Below are 23,266 nucleotides of genomic sequence, written 5' to 3'. Positions count from 1 at the left end.
CTGCAGGCAGTGGCAATCTATGTTACCGATTCCAAAAGTTTTTGTACCAATCATTTACATTCCCACATTTACAAACCAGCTAGAACCAGAATACACCTTGAAAATGCAAGTCCAGGTGTATTTTTGACATTTTCCCAGATTTCCTTGGATCTTGCTTAACATAACTAATTTGGCATTTTTCAGGGACTGATATCTATGAGGGTGCAGCTTGGTTGAATTTAAGGGGACTATGGGCATCACAAATCATCACATAAGAGAAAAGAGAGGGATGAATTCTAAGTGAGGCTGACCTTGCCCTTGTCAAAGTAGTCGATGATGGTGTCGTAGAGTGTTTCTTTGAGCTGCCGCTGGGTGTGGGAGCTGTGGAACTCAAACTGGGGGTTGCACATATCATCTGACCACTGCAAGGACGACAGGAAAGTAGAGAGAGATGTAGGGGGGGGGACAGGACAAGGGAAAAATGAGATAAAGTGCAGTATTTATATATATATTTTTTATTGCTGAACCAGAAAAAGAATGCAGTTGGTTTTCTGTCATTCCATATATCATTATGCTGAAACAAGAGAACTCTCATTTTTGTAATAAATCAATATTAGCCCAAAACAGAAGCGCCTACACACAACCAGTAACACAAAGATAATTTATTATAGAAATGAGACAATAATTCATCTTCCATTATGTAAATTAAATAAATAACTAAACAAGACGCTACATAAGGGATTCCAAAACCATCCACTCTGCTCCGAATGGTGAGGAACAGGATGTGATGTGTGTGTTCCAGCCCACTATTCCTATTAGGGCATGACACGACCGACACCGAGGATGAATGGACCTTCCAAAAAACATTATAGAATTCTCCTGCTTTGATGTAATGACAGAGACAGAGAGAGAAGAAGAGAGACAGCCAGAGACAACCCCCTTTCTCCCCGTGTCCCTCTCTGCGAGCCTCTAAGTGTCCCATAAAAGAGATGAAGAGAGATAGAGGTCAGACACACTCAGACTCATGTAAGAGAAGACACACGCACACAAACCTGAGCACACACACTCTCACTGCATCAATCACCATAGTGATCGAGCAGTAGTGGGCGACGCAACGCCATAAAATAATCTCGGAGCTTCATCATTTGGACACAAGCGATGTAGCGACCATTTATCAGCTAATACAAAGAAAAAAGTCTTCTTCATGGCAGAGAGAGAAGTGGTTAGGTGGAGCGAGACACGGGATCCAGCATTAACCAAGGAAATATCCCTGTTAGTGTGTGTGTGTGTGTGTGTGTGTGTGTGTGTGTGTGTGTGTGTGTGTGTGTGTGTGTCCCACCTTGAGCAGGCGAGAGTGGAGCAGCAGTGTGTATGCTGCCTCTGTGTAGTTTTCGCCCTCCAGGTGAAGGTCTCTCAATTTGTAAAGGTACCTGAGGACACGCAATCACACAGCATTCATCAATTTCATATGCAATGTATGCATGACTCCACTAGATGCCACTGTTGGGCAACATGAAGACCTGTGAATTGAGAACATGTATTAATCCCATGTGTGTCACAGTCTCATTCACTTACATGCCATCTATATATGGCCTCTACCATGTCCACAACATGCAAAGGTCATTCAAGAGCACACACAGACACATAAGCACAATTTACGACAAGTATCTCAAATGGCCTGACTGAGGTTTGCAGCCAAACAATGTTTAAAGGCTTAAAAAGTGGGAACATTAGGTTCCAGACAAAATTGCTGCTTCTGTTTTTTTAATTTCAATCTTTTTGTGCATCTATTTGTCTGTCTGAAACATTTTGTCCTTTGGATGTGGTTTTTTAGGAATAATTGCTTGTGTAGTGTGGATGCACTCTCACGTCATTCATGTATTCTTTCTGCCTAAATGCTCCCACTGTTTTTACTTCACCTCCTCTAATCTCCTCCTTCTGTAGTTCTCACCTCACAAACCTTAACCCAACACTTTTCTGGCTGCAGTTCCAGTTTGCTTTTATCTGTTGGTTAAGACAGCTGTGCTGCTGTTGTGTGAAGTAACAACAAAAAAGCTAAAAAAACATTATGATGAGAATGTTCCTGACTGAACCACTCTACATATTCATTGTAGGAGGGTTATGGGTCTATGGTGTGTTGACACGATTACTGCAACAATACTCGACACAGAAAAGCAATAAATGTTTAGTGTGCTGTTGATGCACACTGTTTTCATACTATATAACACATACATTTTAAAAAATCTAAAATGAAATGTCCAAAAATCATTTTGCTTTCATTTACTAGTTGAATTTGAAGTTTCATCCTAAAGTTCTGAAGTCCTGTTGGTGTTGATTTCTTGTGTACCAACCGCAAAAAACAATATTCTATCCAGATGAGGATATAGTTGATATATTTTAGAACATAGACAAAATGGAGAATATTCCTTGTATATATATAAAATCAAAGACACGTCAAGTCACATTCACCCACACAGCTTTTTTCTATCACACCATTCATACACTGTCGGCACAGTTGTTAGAGTCAGTTTAGTGAGTTAAGTATCATGCCTATGGACACTTCGAATCGAACCACAGTCCTTCTGGATAAAGGGGCCGCCCTTTTTATCAAAATATATTTGCTGAATGGACATACTGGTACGAGCCACCATGAGCTGAGCAAGTTCAGTTCAGTTTTCAGCAATGACTGTTTACTTTGGATATATTATATGATAATGATGCAGAGTTCTGAATGGACAACTCTGAGGCTCTTCTATGTACAGTTTTGTGAAATAGAACGCTATTGCGGAGTGAAGCACGCCATTCTGAATTATATAACACATGTGCAATGATTAAATGTACATTTGTTTTAAACCATGTTTGTTTGCTCACATTAAGTAATGAGCCTCCCAAATGTTTCCATATTCTCTGCAGGATAGATGGAGGCAGTAGACCGGCCACAGAGCCGAGCTCACAGTCACACACACCAATCACTAATTACGGCCATAATCCGTTGCCAGAAATGCACTGAAGGACTTTACGGGATCTGTTACCCCCCCCCTGCCCCTCTATCCCTCTTTCTCCCTCTCTCTCTCCCTCCTGCCATCCTCCTGTCTCTTCACCGCTCCCATCCTGTCTCTCTTCCCCCCTGCTCTCTCTCCAGTCAGACTAAGAGCTGATCCCGTGGATTTTGACATTAATTCAGTGGGACTCATATAATCTCTTGTCAGATTATGGAGCCAAACTCATGTGCGCACACACACACACACACACACACACACACACACACACACACACACACACACACACACACACACACACACACACACACACACACACACACACACACACACACACACACACAAGGACCATGTAAAACGTATATAAAGTCAAATACCTGATGTACATCCCTTCACGATTGATGTCCTTGTAAAAGTTCTGCAAAATCAAAGAGTAGTTGGGTTAGTGTCAATTCAGCTGTACGCATGTGTGTAAGAGAAGAGACACTTTGTGTACACAGACAGTGGTCTTATAGTGGTTATACTGTGTGTGTTGTATTGTATACCTCTGACAGCCTGTTGTGTTAATGTGTGGGAGTGTGCGCAGGCACAATTAACACAGCCCCAACTCCCAGTTTAATGAAGTTTAATGACATCTACAGAGAACAGTAGAATGGAACTAACTGATGTTACTCACCTCCCATCACAAGCGTCAGCCAACAGATGCAATAACACAATCGCAAAAACGAGCTGTATTTCAGCGAAGGAAAGCATAGAGTGTGCTTATATATATCTGCATGCTGTATTTTTTACAAAGGTCCAATACATCATTGTTGGCACTGATGCATTTTAACTTAAAAAAGTAAATTTTCTGCTGAAGGCTGCCCATGCATTTGATGATCAGATTTTTTTTTTATCACAGCAGTCAGCTTTGTTGCATCTTAAGAATATACAACAACACAATACACAGTATACCTAAAGTATCATCACACCGCACTGAAAGCAGCTGTACAGAAATAAGTGTCACTGCAAGGAAGGCGGTTGTTCTGGCAACACAGTGGGTTTGTGTTTCAATGTGTTTCTCCAGTGTACTGGCTGAGAAGACATCCGCATTAGGAAGCACCGTAAATACAAATGTGATTTAGTGTGAGTGAGTGTGTTCTCCCCAAGTGAAACTGTTAAAATCTGCAGAAGGGATTTTTCTGAGTCGGCCAAACAACTGAAAGAGAATAGCTAATGTGCAGCCACGACATAAACACCTCAGCCGTGTGTCAGCATGACACATGAAGAGATAGGCACAGACTCACATCCATTTAATCTGATCCTGAACGTAAGCGTCTCAGAAAGAGAAATTATATGATTAAATCTGATGTGGAGACAATGGCACGGTGAGAAGACGGGATCCATTTCGAAACCTGAGAATACCGTGGGGAAGAATCTGATTATGTGATCACATGAGAGAGAGGATGTGGAGCAGACAGGAGCTGATGCAACCCCTTGCAAAGAGTCAGAGACAAAACGCAGAGATGGATCTTTTGCTTTAGATCAATCAGCAAAGAAATTAAACGTGGGAAAAGGGAATATAAAGAAGACAGGACAGATTTTAAATCTGTGGTGCGTGTGGATGAGATTATTGATGAAATCTGTTCGGAACAAACTCCCTTACTAGTCACAGCTGACTCAATTCTTTCAGAAAATAATGAGTTTATTGATGTGTGTGTGAGATCAGCAGCTCTTTGCTGTGCTGTTACATAATGGAGCAACAAAGGTGCATGAATTACAAGGTTATTCAATAAATGCAATCTATGGTGACAAAGCTGATTGCACCGACAGCTATTTAAAAGACGGGGCGAAGCAAGCTAACTGGTGCATGTCAAACACGGCGGGACCTACCAGCAGATTGACGGTGCAGCTCATGCGGTTGTTGCGGCTATCATCGCTCATCACGGTGCGGTAGTCAAGGAGACGGATCAGGAGTCCCTTCACCAAGGCGACAAAGTGCTCCACCTGTGGCTTAAGGGTGGGTTGCTCGGCAGCACAGTCCAAGAGGCTGACGGACAAGCATCCACAAGTTAATCAGCGGAGACGTCAAAGAAGAGTTTGCCTTCATGTTTAGTAAAAAGGCTGACACCTTGTTTTAAAAAGTAAAATCATTATGGTTAATATATTTGAAATTTAAACATTGTTGCTCCATGTTACATCAAGTGTTTAAATAACTTCTTTTTTGTACTTTATATTGTTATCTAGTATAATAACCTTTGCCAAGGGGGTTAAATTTTCACCCCTGTCCATTTGCAAGATTGATCAAAAGCAACTTAACGTCAGGAACATTTTGGGAACTTATATCCAGTGTGTGAAGTTTGGTGCAGCTTGATTGAATTTAAATTTAGGATTGGTAAGTTGTTTCTGAAACAGCCGGTGTATGTGGCCCTCGCGGGAATGTAATTAACACGACCAATCATTTCATTCAGTCAAAATGAAATGATTGGCTTCTGTACCTGTCTCTCACTGACCTAAATTCCTGCATGCACTCTATATGATTGCATCACAGGGCACGGCCGAAGTCTTGAGCCAGAGAGGCAGACGCCACTGAGGCAATAGCTAGAAGTTAGCGAGCGAGTCAGGCTTCTATCAGATGTCAGACAGTTTGCGTTCATGTGTTTTGGGGACGGAGCTTTAACGAACGCTTTTCCAGGATCACCAACCCTCACTTTAATGGAGCTGTGGGGCCTTGGCTGAGGTTTGTCCTCTATTGAGTACTACTCTAGCTGAGTGCTGTAATATTTAATACTCAAGCCTACATGGTCTCCAGCAGTTGCATGTATCGCTCATCGCCTCCTCCTCCCTCCACCTCATGGTCCAGCTTCAGAATGATCTCATTCTCAAACTGTGGGAGAAACAAAGAGATGGAGAGAATGAAACAGGGGGATACAAAATGGAGAGAACAGAGCAAATGAGAGGAGGAAGGAGGAAACAAAATCAATTATGCAAGCGTCCCTTTTAGGAAATCGATGGAGGAGCACGAGTGTGGACTTTGTGTTTGCATAAGTGATTTTCCAGTGTTTCCACTGATTTCTTCTGCGTGGCTGTGTTTTAGTAGAATGTGTCTATAAATGCATGTATGTGTGTGTTAACACCTTGTGGAAGTTTCCAGTGTGTGTGTGTTCACAGGTGATCATGTCAAAGAAAATGGGAATGGTGGCTCTTCTCAGCTCCTCCTCTGGGATCAGGGTCATCTCCAGGATGGGACCCACCATGCCAGGGATGAAACAGATCTTATGACTGCCTGAACGACACACACACACAAACAAAGGTAGAGTGTGTATTAATATGAAGGTAAACACGCAGAACGAGAAAGGCTACTACACTAGATTTTTCTCACCAAGCTTGTACCAGATGTCACGTATAGCAAAACCAATGAGTCTCCTCATATCTCCATATCTGAAATAAAATAGAGAGCAAATACATAGAAACACGAGTCAGAAAGAGAAATCAGCCTCTTACTCTCCAACAACATCTCGATCAATACCTCAAAACCTAAACAGCCCAGTGGGGAAGATAACGCTGCCCTAATGTGGCTCCAAAATAAACTAAATTAAATGTCTACGTGCAGGCAACACGTGGTTCTAACAGGCAGGGGTAAACACAGACAAAAATAGATCACAAATCACTGAGTGTTTCATCAGAGCAGTGAGGGCAGGCGTGGTAAATAATGAAATTATATAGCCTCTTCTCACTTGGCAAGAATCTTGTTTCTTTTGGTCGGCGAGAAATGCTGAAGCTGCAGAGACTCCTGGGTAATAAACGCCACCGCTAAGTGGAAGTAGTTATTCCACAACTAGATGAGGAAGTAGAGGAAGACAAAAGAGATTCAGATTTTTAATAAAAGAGCAGAGGTAGAGAGACAGCTTTTATTGTAAATACACAAACAAACACACTGACCTGTACTTCAAAGTCGTCGTTATTGAGGAACTTGTGGTTCATGGTGTCGGCGTAGGTATTGATGGCTCTCAGGAACACCCTGAAAAAACACACACACACTTGTTGATGACTGATTGATAAATATATCGGGCCTTGGCAAAATGAGATACTGCGCCCACAATGAATCATTAGCACATTATTAGCAATTATTAGCAATTATTAGCACATTTGTATTGAAAGAATCTACATTCATGACTTGAACATACGCCACCCACTGTTTTAAACCTTCTCAGACCTTCCTGCACCAGTGCTCACATAGACTCAACCAAATGATGACATCTAATTTGAAAAGGCTAACAACCTCGAATCAATAGTGGGCGGCCCAGTGACAAATCTGCGCTCATCCTCTATTCTTTGCATAAAGAGATTAAACCCTTGAACCATCACATTGTCTACCCTTCAAAGATGTCCCCCATTCTCGTCCTCCAGCTCCGGCTGTCTCTCACACACACTCTTATGATAGAAATGTCATATTAAGTTGAAGGCTTTTCGCCTCGGGGGTTTCCTGACGGACACCTCTGGCAGCGGTTGGATCGGCTCAGGACAACTGTGATCTTGGCTGCCAGGAGACTCCGGAGGGGAGCAGCCTCTATCTTATACGATATTTATGTCACAAAAGTGTGATGCTACTGAAGATGTCGTTAATATGTATAGTGTAATGTCAGTGATTGTGTTTTTGGAATTTCCAGAGTCACTTCAGTCAAATCTTAGGGGTGAAGTTGCATTTCAAAGTTTGCTATCAAAGAATTTAAAAAATGAGACTGTATTTGGTTTTTTAATGGTACAGTTTTATCCGCTCTTTAATATTCTTCAGATAAGAGTGTAAAACCCTTAGTCACAATGACAGATCATAACAGCACCTTAACACTCTGTGGGCAGGTTTATCAGTGAGTTGTGACTATATGCATTTCTGTAGTTAAGCAGCAAATCTGCTCCAACACCATCTATCCATCATCGTTATCCAGAGCCAGCCGCCATTTGCTCCTTTTAAGTGGAACTTTCTCTCTCTATCTGCACATCATCACTTCCCTAATCCCAGTCTGCAGACTCCTTATCTACCTGTCGCCTCTTCCTCCTCACTCTCACTTTTACTTCTTTGCCTTCTCTCTTCCCCTGACACAACTCCAGCCTCCCGTCTAGCCAACATCATACAACACACACAGACACACTTGTCACATCAGCTGTTTTTATCATTGCAGCCTTGATCCCAGCTTTGCTATCTCTGACTTATCCCTGTGTGGGTTTGTGTGGAAGCACAAGTCACTGCAGATGTAAACAACCCTTCAAAAATGCACTGAGGCAGCTGTGGCCTTTCCTGGTGACAGACGCAGAACTGAGATGATCGGGTTGATGGTTCAAATCTGGGGGCGTGTGTGTGTGTGTGTGTGTGTGTGTGTGTGTGCGCAGTGTGGTACCTGTTCTGCACCATGATCATGGCCATCCAGTCAGAGGGATACACATGTTTTCCAATCAGGTCCTTGAAGAGCAGGAAGGATTCCATCAAGAAGTCCTGCAGTGACATGGACAAGAGAACAATGAGGGATGGGATTGATACGTGTGAGTTCCAAATAATAATCAACATGTAGTGAATGTGAATGTGGTTTCATAGGAGGGCTGTTTGGCCTTGGTGGAGGTAGTTTTAGTTTTAAAAATGTGTTTTGCCTTTGTTTTGTTGTGTCTAACCATCAAAGTGAATTAAACAGACATCTACCAGTGTCTGTGTACTTACCACTAGATCAGTGGTTCCACTGAATGTCTCTATGTATTTGGCATAATGACGATCATCCATCTGACTGAGGATAGCTGTCATGCAGGCGACCACCCTGGACTACAGAGGTAAAGTGTGAAAGAAAGGAAGAAACAAAAAGAAATGCATCATTACTTTGTTGCGCTCTGTGTAGCTCCTCTTACACTGAGCGCTACACATCTAAAGACTAAAATAAAATTCATTATTTTCTATTGGACAATGTCCAAAGCCTCCTAAAGAGAATTTCAAAGAGAACCTCTCACCAGTTGTGTCAGTGCTGATGAGAAGTGTGATATGGAAAGAGGACAGTGTTAAGGACCACTGTGCAGCAGGGTGTCTTAGCTTGTGCTTTGCTTAAAATCACATCCCATTTGTCTCATTTCGCTTCTACAATAATGTTTTGTGATCCCTCCCTCTGCTCTGCCACATTGCTGCAATGAAGTCCATCCATTCATCCATTAACTATATTGTTTATCCTTTGAGCGTCTTGGTGGGGCTGGAGATAAACCCAGCTGACATTTATTCAGAGAGACAGAAAATGTTCAGGTATTTCTGCTTAGGAGCTTTCACACAAAAGGCTTTCAGGTGAAATTATCCTCTCGAGACGGAGAGATGCAAAAATGAGGGGGGGCTAACTGAAGATGAAAGATGAACAGCACAGATTTGGTGACAGCTTTTATCTGATCAAAATGGGCAGGATGAGTGTGCTGCTGCACACAAACACACACAAACACACACATGCAGCAGACACCAAAAAACAGAAAAAAGAAAAAATGACCTCCAAATCTTTCTACTTTTTCGTCACCCTCTCTATCCCTCATGTCAGTAACAGGATTAAGAACACACACAAACATATACTCACTCAGCAGAACTACTCTGCAGTTCAGTACTGGTTTCATATCCAGTGTGTGTGCGAGTGTGTTGAAGTGTAGGTCATGTGTCATTCTGCCCTACTTCAGACTAACTAGTCTCCTCTGAGGACTTATGCTCTCAATCTCCTTTCACACCATCGAAAACAGAAAAAGCCCAAAGGGCCAAATCTGTCTTCACACGTGAATGTGTTTCATCAACACATCACGTCTTTATGTTACGACATGCAAAGAAACACAGGTGACATGTTTGGCCTGTGTGCATGAATAAAGGAACTGGTTGGTGTTTATTTGACAGGCAAAGGGAGAGAGTTCAGGGCATGTAGAGCTGAAGGGCTTATGCAACAGTGAGGAGATTACTGACAAAACAGGACACAGATGCCGGAGAGGTCTGGGATTTCTCTCCCTCCTCCTCCCTCCTTCACTTTCCCTCGATTTGTCTGTCTATTCTATCAATCTGGCCACTCACATTAATAATGTATGAAGAGCTTTAAATTCACTCTTTCATCAAAATGACAGGAATTGGATGACATGAAATAAATCTATTCTAACCTTTGCCAAGATCCCACAGAGGCTGCAATGTTTATTACACCCCAGAGAAAGCAAGTGCCCAATTAAACACACCACACACTGAGCATTTATTTTGCTATATATAATCAGTGATGGAAGGGGGAAAAAGAAGCTTAACCTGAGGGTGGCGCTAAAGAGAACATCACAGTGTCATAAAAATCAAAAGGGTTCATTCTGTTAAGCCCTCCGGCAGCAGTTTTAATACAGATAACACTTACTGCATATATCTGCTGGCTGATTTATGTCTTCTGAGATGCTGCCATTACACTGGCAGCTTCCAACTGAACACTATCACTGACAATGAAATGAAGAGATATTTGCTGGATCACAATTGGCAATGCCCCCTTCAACAGATTAAATTAGCCCATGCAAATGTGGAGGCCTTGCAGCTGGAAAACACATTTATGTTTTTGTCCAACCTCCACGCTCTGGATGTGAAAGATCTGTGTAACCATTAAACCCAGCTGGCATGACCTACAAGCTAAAAATATAACTTGATATCCATCATTTCTTGGTTTGTAACCTGATTAAAAGCATACAGAACATTTCATGTGAACATGAAATTGTAAAATTTCAGCCGGGGAACTCGCAAAGTATTCAAATCAGCGAATGAGAAATCATTGGCATAACACAGACAGACAGTGGTCTTTAAGGGTCTCTGCTGCTCAAGAGGCAAAAAATGGGCTGTCTAATAAAACTGGACTGAATTTGGTTGAAAAGTATTTAAGATTTTTTTCTGTTATTTCCATTACAATATTTTTAAAGGCTCTAGAGGATCTCTTGGCAAAAGCAGTTGAAAAGTAAAATCCTCTCAGGGTTATTGCATGGATTTTAAGATGTCATTTCTGCAGTGCCACTGCAGCTATGTCCTGCTTACTGGATTCATCCACGAGTAAATGCAGAGAGCATTTTAAGTGATTGAAGCAGAGCAGGTCCAAGTTTTCTAACATTTGCCACCACTGGAGTCATAGCTCTATTGATCTGTTTATCTATAGCTCGAACATTGTTTTTAATGATACATTTACAACTATCACAGATCAAACTCATCACCTCCTCCCCTCAATGAGCAACAATTTATTTTCCAACACAGCAACCTTAGAAAAACATGATATAAGAAACATTAGTTTTCTACCATCAACTTTCACCAACTTATTTAAGTTATTTAAGTTCCCCTTAACTACTAGTCTGCTTAAACAAATTTTAACCTATAACTCTTCTTTACTTGATAAGTCTGTCTTAATTGACAAATTATGAACCTCAGGGTTTAGAGGAAGACGTTTTAAACCCTCTTCTTGAAAAGCCTATTGAGCCAACTACCTGTCCAACCTCCTCTTTCCCTGGGAACATGACTTCCCAAAGATCCTTGAGAAAGCAGTCGCCCACATCATAGCTGAAAGTTACAAATAACTTTCTATTTGCACTGAACGAAGGACCTTCTCTGTATTCGTAAATTATATTTATCAATGAAGCCAAATGAAAATAATCAGTATGAGTTAAGGACATAAAGACAGCAATGACCAGCAATCGTCTGTTCAAACAAAACTGAAGTTATTGTACTTGGCCCCAAACACCACAGAGACAGCTCATATTACCCCAGCACAACACAGCGCTCACAGAATACAGGTTTAATTGTGGTTCCTTTACAGTCTCCAAAATATCATCTGAGGCATTGGTAGCCTTCAGCTATCAGTTATGTCCTGGAGGCAAATACATCTCTGTGTTTAGGAGTAGCCATAAAACTTTCTTCTTTATAAAGTTTGTACTCCTGGTTGGCTCAAACTTGCCTTGAACCATTCCTGTAGTTGTGCTGCTTTAAGCCTAGACTCCCGCGGGCCTTACCACGATGCACCTTGCTCCACTCTTCTCCTCCCCCTCTTCATCTGTATGCATTCACATCCCATTAACGCATCTTACTAACTTGGCTTCATCTCTCTCCTGTGGTTATTTTTGCTTTCTTATCTCTCTCCGCTTTTGTCCTTTGGCTCTCTGCAGGTCTGTCTGCCCCTGGAGCTGCAGAGTTATTAGTCCTATTAATATTATAGCACATCTCCATGTGACAGCTGCATCTCTCTCTCCCAACTGGTTGAGGCAGACGGCCACCCACCAACCAAAAGCCGACTCTGTTCAAGGTCCTTGCCTCTTAAAAGGACATTTTTCCGTTCCACTGTCGCCAAGTGCTGACTCATGCTGGGAATTGTTGGGTCTCTGCAAATAATAACTCATGGTACGGTCTAGACCTGCTCTATATGGAAAGTGATGTTTATTGTGCATAAGTTTCCCTTTTTACTCAAAATAGACTCACTCTACACTTTTTTAACATTCCTAATTTAAAAAGTGCTCAGGTTTAATCGATTAAATCAACCTAAATATTTCTTGCATGTTAGTTACAAGTGTCACTCAGTCAACTAGGTGCACGTGGATAACTTTTGTGTCCACTTGGTGTTATCTCATATCAAATTGCAGATTTTTCCTCATATTTTGAGGACTCGCAACAAAATAGGACCAAATACACACATTTAAATTCAAAGCTCAAAAGAACGAAATAATAAACAGCCACTCAAATAACTCCAGGTCTACTAATGCCTTTTACAGCACTTCATTAAGGTCTATATACTGCATGTGCTTTCCTCACCACTGTTCCTCATTTCTTCTCATCTTCCCTGCTCTGTCATTTCTTTTATGGCGTCCCACCAGGTGGAAAGTTATTACGGCGCTCTCTACTGTGATTTTTCACCATTTTTTTTACATCATAGTTTAAAATAGAACATCCAGAAAACAGTCTCACTGAAAGCCTGCAGCACTGCTCAAAGTTCCATCACAGACACACACACTGTCATCTCTGACCCCCCCCTTAACGCCTTTTTCTTCTTCAAGACCTGGGAGAGATCGGAAGTAATGGAGGGATGAAAGTTGGGGGGATGAAAGAGAGAGAGAGAGAGAGAGAGAGAGAGAGAGAGAGCTGGATTGTGCAGCGTTGAGGTGGTTGGTATGTTTGTCTGAGGCTTGAGTGTCTGCATGTTTGCATTCCAGTGTGTTTGTGTGAACACGCTTGTTCATTGTTCACAAAACAGATCGATGTGTCTCTCAGACTCTTTCCCAGTCAAGTTCAAAAAGACACAATCAGTTAGTACAAACAAGGGCGAGAAAGCAGAAGGGAGGAAGACAGGTCCAGTGGAAAGAAATAAGAGAAATCAAATGAAAAAATGCTTCTGTCCTTTCCTTGACTATCATGCTTCTTTTCCCATCTACAATCACTTACCTCTCTATGCTTCTTATGTTTTTGTGCATACATGCGTTATTTTTGAAGGCCCCATGTGTTGCACTGCGCCGTGGTGGCTTATGTAACGTGTAGACACACATTCACACCTTCACACACACCCCTCTGCTGGTCTCATAAATGGTCAATTGAAAAACAGCGCAAGGTGAGTCAACCACTTTGCAGAGACCATGTTATTGCATGCATTATTTTTAGATGGGGGAGGGATATTCACTCGGATGCTGCATCGAGGGACCACACACACACACACACACACACACACACACACACACACACAGGTAATAATTCATTGGCCACACACACTTCGCTGAATGGCATACCTCAAAACGCAGTTACATAAGACCTTATACACGAAGCAGACGCAACCCCTACTAGAGTTTGTTTACTGTCAACATTCAAATGAGAATAAACCTGATCTCAAACCTTTTCTAATCTATACTCTCTCCTCTGATTTCTGAGCTGACACAAATTCAACATCTTAAACTTGCCCATTAAAAAGTGTGTGCGGGCAAAAATGTTTTCATCTTTCCTGGTGCATGACGAATGAGGAAATTAATTTGCAGACACACAATTCCTGCAGTGCACTAAAGACAAAACACTCATAATCAAGCATAATTACAAGCCGGAGTCATATGGCGTTTAATTTCCCTTTTCTTTTCAATTTATCACCTTTTTTGTTTCATTTGCCTCGAGAAAGAAAGCTGCGATGTTTTTGGCTTTATAAATAGGAGCAAGGAAAGACAGAAAGAGGGAGTGATAGTAGGAAGGCGGGTGGTGGGAGAGCCAAACAGGTAAGATGAGGCAAGGCTGAAAGATGAAGATAAAAGAAGAGAAGAAGAGGATGGCGTGGAGGAAAGTAAAGTGGGGCAAAGAAGAGGGAGGACGGTGACAAAATTGCTGGGGAGAGTGAGGTGAGGCCACCAGGGAGAGAAAAGTGAGAATGAGAGAGCAAGCGAGAGAGAGAGGCATTAGTTCACACAGAAAAGCAAAGATATAAATAAAGTATCTGAAAAAAAGTAACTGATAAAAGCAAGTGTGTGTGTGTGTGTGTGTGTGTGTGGTCAGGCATGTGTGTGTTAGTTTGTGTCCTGGCGCCACTCCAGTTCTCTGTGCTGCCAAAGTTTCACTACGTCCACCACCATGCAAGGGTCAATGCAGGCACGTGCACACGCAGACATGCACTCATACACACACACAAACACACAAAAATGAGGGCATGGCATGGGATTAGCCACCAATGAAGAGAGAGACGTGGGGAAATAGATAGAGTTCAAGAGGGAGATGGTGGAGGGATTAATAACAGAGTGATGGCATTTGAGATGTAAAAAAGTGCAAGAGAGAAAGAGTGACAATTACAGTGGGTACAGAAATAGAGATAGATCAGGGAAAGGCAGAGAGAGAGAGACAGAGAAAGACAGAGAGAGGGAGAAGGGGAGAGTGAGAGAGAGAGAGAGAGAGGGAGAGAGGGAGAAAGAGAGAGGGGAGGATCACTGGGCTCCGTGAGCATGCGAGGATCAGCAGCAAAAGAAAGAGACGGGGTGAGAGAGAGAGCCGTGAAGAGGAGGACAGACAGCACCAGTGAGGACTAAAGGACTATCAGGGAGAGAGAGAGAGAGACACAAAGAACAAGGAAGAGGAAAAGAATAAAAATCAAAGAGGAGGATAAGAAAAAGGTAAGTGACTGAGGAGACAATGAAAGACAGTTGATCAAGATTCAGAGATTTAAGAAGAGTGTGTGTACAGTAAGTGTGTGTATGTGTGTATGTGTGTGTGTGTATGTATATGTGTGTGTGTGTGTGTGTGTGTGTGTGTGTGTGTGTGTGTGTGTGTGTGTGTGTGTGTGAGACAGCATAAAAAGCCTGCAATGTTTTCCACTTGGTAAATATGCTCAGAGAGATATCTGGGTTCTCAGAGCATCTTTATAAATCTTCTCTGGTCTGAGAGCCCATGGCAGCTACTTTTTTTTTTTTAAAGCAGCTCATTCATGATTTAACACTCAGGCCAGCGTTTCATATGGAGGCAAAAGGGGTTTTATAGACGAGGGTGACGGACAGCTAATTGGACAAATGGAGAAACCCCCCAAAGATTAAAGTAACGTGCATCCACTTCTTTACACATTAACTGTAACTGTAACTGTAACTGTGTAGTTCTATCACAGGAAAGTAGTTCTATCACTGCAGTGTGTGTGTATGTGTGGAGTGCATTATTATTATAATTCTGCTTTTAACCTTGATTCCAAACACTTGTCTATTAATGTATGTGTTTGTGTGTGTGTGTGTGTGTGTGTGTGTGTCACTGTGTGAGTGCCCAATTGCTATTAAAAGCCTCTGAACCAATCATCAGAACAGCTAGTGTAGCTTTAATATGGGATTATATTGCAATAACCCGTCTCTTATACACTTAAGCTGCCCCTGTGCATCTGTGTATGGGTTTGAGTGTGTGTGTGTGTGTGTGAGAGAGAGAGAGAGAGAGAGAGAGAGAGAGAGAGAGAGAGAGAGAGAGAGAGAGAGAGAGAGAGAGAGAGAGAGAGAGAGAGAGAGAAGTGTGTGCAGGGATCTACACACACACATGAAGCTGTGTGGATATGTGGGACCTGTGCACTCAAGGCAGTTAAGAGCAAACACTTCACAGTTTGTGTGTACGTGTGTTACACAAGCATTTCATGGACACAAGTCAAAAATAACAGTGGAGAAATCAATTGTCCCTCTCTCCTCCATTTGTCCGAGTTCAGTTATTTTTTTGAGCGTCACTACTCTGCTTTCCCATCAAAATCTTTATAATGTCAGTTTAAACATTGAAGAGGTATTTTACTTTGTAAATATTTACAATCTTTAATGATTATTGAAGCTAAAGCAATGGAAGCACATTTATTGGATGAAAGATTACAAAGACGTGATGATGCTTGCATGTATGGAAGGTTGTTGTGTTCCTGTGGTTGTTTGTGATGCACAAGGATGTTGCCAAGTTAATTTCCTTGTTCCGACAGAATAATGCTCAACCAGCATTTGCTTGCAGTCATTTCTTTAAATTTGCTTGTGATATTTTAATGGTATTTTAAAAAAAGACATGCAAACAAATGCAACAACTGCAGCACAGGGTCATTTGATGTAGTATAATGTGAAACCGATCAATAGGTTATGGCTCTATATACTGGATTGACTTTAATCACATCCTTTCACCACAAAGAGTGACGGATGATGGAGAGGAAGAGAAATAACAGTTATCAGAGATTGACAGGACGACAGGGTGGCAGAGTCAGAGAAATGTGTGTGTACATGCAAACGTATTGTGTGTATGTGTGTGAGAGAGAGAAAGAGTCTGTGACACTTTAGCTGCTCTCTTAACTAGACAGACTGCAAACAAGTGATGAGAAAAAGATGAATTGCGGTGAAGAAAAAAAAAGGATTAGAAAGACAGAAGAGCACGAAGATGGATGAGGGAGAGGGAGTGTGGGCAGTGGGGCCAACAGAATGGAGAGATGAGGGGAAGGAGTAGAGATAGAGAGATCGTGGGTTAATGATGGAAAGATTTGATGGGATGCCTGGACAGGAGAGGCGATACAGCAGAGACAAAGATGAAATGATAGAGGAGGACAGAGAGGGAGGAGGGAGGACACAGACAGGTGAAAAAGATGGATGAAAAGATGAGGTGACGGGAAGAAAAAGGGCTGGGAGTCAGAGGAGGAGAGTTTGAGCAAAAAATGCGGAAACCTCGGACCATATCACACTCTTATCCAAGCTGATGAGATGTGTGTGCTCGGGCATCTGCAGCGCCTCTTATAACTCACACACTTTGTTTTCCTCTGTTAGATCTAATGTTAATCTGTGATTAGCAAATATTTGTCAGCAAATATCTCATAAATATTCAGTTTTACATTTGTTTCTGTGCTCTGGTGCTCGACAAACAAGTTCCTCTGGCCAACAACAAAACAAACCAATTAAGGTGGCAGATAGAATTATCAATACTACACTCTTTTTCTTATAGTTCACCTCTTTCTTCATTTCATGTACCTAACTGGAGGTAAACAAGCTTTTACCATGAACCCAAACAGAATTCTTTATGGTTCTCTGAGGACGCTCTGACTGGAATAAGAAATCACTTTGAGATATGGCCTAATCGCCTTCTTTAGAGAAGAAGAAGTGACTAGAAAGGGTTTAAACTGTTCAGAAAATTCATTTTTATGAGGTGGATTTGGGTTTTTACTGTCTCTGCCATCATTCCTTTTTCGTTAACGTTGCAAGTTGACCTCAGAAGTTTGACAATAACATCTTAATTCACACACCAAAAAAATATCAAGGTGATATCCCAATTTAAAGACATTCATCTCTTTCCGATACACTTTTGGCAGATGACTGATGAGACACTCGCCTTGAAACTAACCCTAACTCTAGATTTATCCCCAAGCAATATGTCGAAGTGAGAAAATGTGTGGAAATGTAAATGAACACTTTTTATTTCCAATACATTATTTAAAAATCCTTTAAAATCACACCACTGATTTAAATCCAGTTGAAGATAAACTTTCAGGAATTGCTTTTAATGCCAATTGAAAATGTTCACATCTGCCAGGTAAAAGTGGAAAGACTCAGGGCCTTTGCTTTAAAATGTACTTTAAATTAATATAATTATCATCATTAGAGCTTAGGGCGTCATTAAGGCTGACAGGTCCAGGCCGGCCTACCTCACAGGTCTAATGAGGAAAACTAATCTCAGGCTGAAGTCATTTTCTGCTTTAGTCCAGTTTGTGCATCAGTGATTCCTCACATGCACAAACACACAGAAACACACATGCACAAACACACACAGACTCAGAGGAGTTTGTCCAAGGGCAAGGACTGACAGTGTTGGCTCACCAACCGTAGTTTTGAGGGTCTCCAGCGTTAGTGAGTGACTCACTGTGACGTCCAGGAGGTTTATGCATGAGGCCTTGTGTTTATCATCCTCTAACAAAACAGATATTTGACATGTCCCAGTTGCACGATCGCAGGTGTAAACAATTAAAAATGAACGATGCTCAAGTTTCTTTCAGCCGCCTCAGTTTTAAGGGCCAACGTTGACTCACTGTCACAACTTTGTTGGATAATTGAACAGAACTTAGCCATTGGGAATGTTTCCAGTGACACCTGTGATTTTGTCCTGTGTTAAAAAGGCTCATAACGCAGACAGAGTCAGTAAATTTAGCATTAACATGCTGCACTAGATGTACAGAGCACAGTTATACTCTATTATTCTGTTTCTCTTAAAACATTTGGATTGCAAGCGTTTGTAGGATAACCGCATCAAATTCTCGTGTTACAAGCTTCTCTAAGAATAACACTTTCCACTGTTTGCACTACGCAGACACTTGAGTTTCAGTGTGACACACAATCTGCCCCACACAGTGAAGGGAATCACTGTGCTTTGGATGAGATCCCTGGCTTTTCTGATATGAACATTAGCCTCTGTGACTTCTGGCTCCTCGGTTGAAATGCTGATTAAAGTGCACTGTCCCTGAAAAAACGGTTTCAGCCAATTAAAATGCACAACAAAACACGCTGCAGAAGCAGCTGAGCTATGGTTTCCTGCTTGTTCTGACGTTCATTACTGGATTTCTTCCTTCTGTCGGAAAAGGTGCAGGGATAAATTCTACACCATGACACAGAGGAGAAATTAAACCAGTGACCAATTATGGAAACAAAAGGAAGAACAGACACATAGACGTGCATGCTGTGTATCTGCAATGCAGCATGCAAATGTCGGACTTCTGCAGACATACAATATTAATTATCGAGCTGAAATCATACCATTACTTCCTACTGCTACTGATTCTGGCACAGAACTAGAGGTTTTCCCTGCTGCTTTACTGCACTTTGCAAACATGCATCAGAGGTAAAAGACAAAAGGCCTTTTATTTAGTAAATAAGTAATTCTGGTAAGATTCATGTTCATTCAGGTGAAGTAGTGAAGTCAGTAAACTGACCTGGATGACAGCTCGTCTGCTGATCGTATTAGTCTCTTTACACATGTTTAATGAAGTCAGCGAGGAGGTCTTAATAATTTAGCATCTCTTACACTGAGCAGATCATTGTGGGTTGGGCCAGTCATCACTTCAACTTTTCAACAATTCTTCATCGAAAATTTATGCTAAAGCTTATTTTGATGATTTATATTAATGGAAAATAAAATATTTACAACAGAATTATTCAGAGCTTTAAAGGCAAATGCTTTTCATGACAACTATTATAATAAATAGTCCTAAATCCTTCAACATGTGTCCTTAATGGAAAACTGACTGTTATCACTGGTTCAAGATAATGTGACGATTTATCACAGATTCTAGCCTGAAGTGACTTAACAGCTGACATCAGAAATGCTTTTTCTTTTACTGCTTTTGAATCTCGTCTTAAAATGTTTCAATCTCTGTGCGAACTTCATTTATTTTATATTTCTAACTTTAATTTCTGTTCAATTTAATGTATATGTGTTGTTTCTATCGTCTTGTGAATCCATTTGGAACTTTATTAGAAAAGTGCTCAACCTTGTTGTTATAACAGAAAATAAATACATTTGACTACATTGCCTACAAAGCAGTGCAAGGGCCTGCCTGAAAGGACCAAGAGAGTGAGTGAGATAAGCTTGGTGATTACAGAGCAGTAAAGTGTTCTCTCTCTAACACACACACACACGCACGCACACGCAAGCACACACACGCGGCCCATCAATCGCCGGTTGAAAAATGAGGCTCACCTTGAAATGACAGGGGGACTCGATTAGCTGGAGCATCCGGTGCTCTGTTACCGCAGCTGCAAAGGCAAGAGTGCGCCCTCACTCAAACATTCATGTACACAGATGCACAAAAGGCCTCACCAAGTGCACCTGTCTATCTGTAGTTATGAGGGCCAATTTTGCTTTTAATACCATCATTGTGAGGACATTTTGGCTGGTCCTCACAAATTCAATGGGCTGTTTGAGGGTTAAGACCTGGTTTTATGGTTAGGGTTTGAATTAGGTTTACTTTAGTGATGGTTAAGGTTGGGTAAGGGGCTATGTCATGCATTATGTCAATGAGTGTCCCCACAACTATAGAGAGACATACGTGTGTGTATGTGTGTGTGTGTACAAACAATTTTTGAGCAGCCCAAACCCATCCACTGGTAAATTGAACACATTGCATTTATAAACAACTTTCATAAAAAGCTGCACCCCGTCAAGACCCTCCCTGTAGTGTTTAAAGGCTGCATGTGTGGTGACAGATGCTCAAGCACGCTCACAGTGCATATTGATTACCAGCAACCAATGTGTGCAGCTCCCCACTTTCTTTTCCTTTACTTCCTTCAATGTTTGTCTCCACACACATATTTCTCACCTCCAGTCTTCTCTCGCTGTTCAGCAAACTCTATCTGACACTTTGGAGATTTTAACCTTGGGAAAATTGGCCTCTGAGACACACACACACATGCTCACGCATCACCTTCATCTCATCCGTGATCCCTCTCCTGTTCTCACCCCCTTTATCCCTCCACCACCTTTTTCCATCTCCCTGTGCTGCCGTCTCCCCTGTTCTCCTCTTTGGTCACCTCCCCTTTCATCCCTGAACCAACGGCATCACCTCCCCTTTTTTCCTCCTCACTCATTTTGCACAGCCAGAGGTGCGATGTTGGTAAGAGACTTTGATTAAATATAGAGACAGAGAAAGGGGAAGGAGCGAGAAATGCACTGTAAATCAAAGACGGCACGACAGAGATGGAAAAGGGGGAGGTGAGTGGAAAAGTGCAACAACAAACACGTGTAATGATGAAAGACAGGGGAAACAAGGGGAGAGTGGTATTAAAAAAGACTTCAAGAGGGATAGAAAGAGAGAGATATGTGAATCACTGAGGGAGATTTCTTCTTTTCAAGGATATGGTGTCACTTACTGCCAGACAGGCTGCAGGTCAAGGGTGCGGACTGAGATTTGAAATGGTTGTCACCCTTGTACACACATATAATTAGGTGGCAACAGAAAGGAGAGAGAAAGACTGAGACCTACACTGAGCCATGTGTGGAGGTTTACCAAAGATGGAGAACAATGTGTTAGTGTGAAGCCAGACAGAGAGAAAACAGAGTATGCCTCCTTCACCATGCAAAACATGTTGACCTTAAATATATTTTAATATTTATAAAAAAAAATTTGAGCCAGAAACTTCATTAATTGGATGATGCCGAAAATGGCGTACAGACAATTTTGAAAAATCGATTTCTATAAATCTGACAAATTCATTTCTTTTCTCCTTATTTTTCTTGTTTGTGGATCAGTTTGAAATAATGTGAGATGAACAACTACACAGAAAAAAAGTCAAATGCAGAGAAAAGTCGGCTGATTAGACGAAACCTGTTGCCTTGAGCTGTTTAAATTAGATAACTGAATTATTTCCTGACTTAGTCAATACTCTTTTACCTCTTTACCTTTGGGCTCACTCCAAACTACATATCCTCTGGTTACCTTAACCGTTACTTATCGTGTATGACGACACACACCACCTGCTCTGATCACAGTCTGTGGAAGGAAGAGGGATAGAAAGACGGAGAAAGAGAGCGGTGTGAATCACAGAGAGTGATTTCCATGGATATGGTGTCATTCTCTGTCTGACAGGCTGCAGGTCAAGGGTGAAGACTGAGACTTGAAATGGTTGTCACCCACACACAGACACACATATAAATAAGGTGGTGGCAGAAAGGAGAGAAAAAGAGAGGGCGACAGTATATTGCAGCAGGTGCTGTGGTGTCAGGTGTGTGGCTGCTGGTGGAAAGACAAATGCTTGGAAATGAGCTGCATGGAAATTTCCATCAATTGACTTAGTTTGAGTTCCCACGTCAAACTGTTTGATGACACACACACACACACACACACACACACACACACACACACACACACACACACACAAACACACACACACACACACACCTGCACTCCTCACCCTCTCTGGTACAAACACAAATACAGACTCACTCTCTCTTTCCCTCCATCTCTCTCTCTCTCTCTCCTTGTTTATCTGTCTGCCTGTCCCAGAAGGAAATATCATCATCACTTGCAATTTCTTTTTGCAAACAACACATCTCAGTCCGATTCTTATCCACCTGCTGGCCTGCTTTGCACACAGATTACAAACACACACACACACACGAAAATAATGCATGGTCTCTGGGTCTAAACCTCTGTGGTCCACTCCAGGAAAATGGGTAATGCAGTTGCCATAGTTACCAATCATAAACAGTCTGGGCTGTCAATTACCCATTCCCCCATCCCCACTTGCCATCTCCCAGGCAATACAACCTTCCTTCAGCCGGAATCACTATCAGTGTATTTATATAAATATTTCATATAATATATATATTTATATAAAAAGCAGCATTAGGTCAGTGAAGCAGAGATTCTTTTACTGGGTATCGTCATTATAATTAATATTGCTAATTGGTGCTGCTACCATTGTGGTGGTTTCCTCCAAACACATGCAGATTGGGGATAGGTTCATTGGAGACTCTAAATTTACCGCAGCTGCTCGCAGTGTGTTTGGTTGTTTGATTCTGTATGTCGGCCTTGCAACACCCTGCTGACTTTACCCCGCCTCTCACCCAATGTCAGCTGGGATAGTTTCCAGCTTCCCCTGCAACCTCCATAAAAATCTTCCTTACTATAAAAGTATCACTGTTACTATTCTCATTATAACAACCAGTCAGACTGTGCTTAAATACAACACTTACACAACTGTTTCTGGTCTCTCTCTCTCTCTCTCTTCGTCTCTTACTCCACCTCTCCCTCTCTCTCCTATTTTTCTCTTTCCAAACCAACTGGTCGAGGCAGATGGTCAGTCGCATGCCCAGGGTCTGTTTGTTCTGAGGTTTATTC

At 41.7% G+C, this 23,266-nt stretch overlaps 1 protein-coding gene across 1 annotated transcript in view; it reads right to left on the bottom strand.

Moving 5' to 3' along the window:
* Positions 1-23,266, bottom strand: part of dock2-like (dedicator of cytokinesis protein 2) — a 93,152-nt gene that overhangs the window by 8,247 nt on the left and 61,639 nt on the right. The window contains exons 27-37 of the mRNA XM_020085913.2: positions 8,668-8,766; positions 8,354-8,448; positions 6,900-6,978; positions 6,695-6,795; positions 6,340-6,398; positions 6,095-6,243; positions 5,759-5,844; positions 4,851-5,007; positions 3,356-3,396; positions 1,319-1,409; positions 291-401 (exon numbers count right to left, since the gene is read on the bottom strand). Coding sequence (XP_019941472.1) covers positions 291-401; positions 1,319-1,409; positions 3,356-3,396; positions 4,851-5,007; positions 5,759-5,844; positions 6,095-6,243; positions 6,340-6,398; positions 6,695-6,795; positions 6,900-6,978; positions 8,354-8,448; positions 8,668-8,766 — 1,068 coding nt within the window. The remainder of the gene's footprint in view (positions 1-290; positions 402-1,318; positions 1,410-3,355; positions 3,397-4,850; positions 5,008-5,758; positions 5,845-6,094; positions 6,244-6,339; positions 6,399-6,694; positions 6,796-6,899; positions 6,979-8,353; positions 8,449-8,667; positions 8,767-23,266) is intronic.

The sequence above is a fragment of the Paralichthys olivaceus genome, chromosome 9 (genome assembly GCF_024713975.1).
Source record: "Paralichthys olivaceus isolate ysfri-2021 chromosome 9, ASM2471397v2, whole genome shotgun sequence".
NCBI lineage: Eukaryota > Metazoa > Chordata > Actinopteri > Pleuronectiformes > Paralichthyidae > Paralichthys > Paralichthys olivaceus.
The sequence above is the reverse complement of the archived record's forward strand: the minus strand, read 5'-3'. Positions and strand labels throughout refer to the sequence as shown.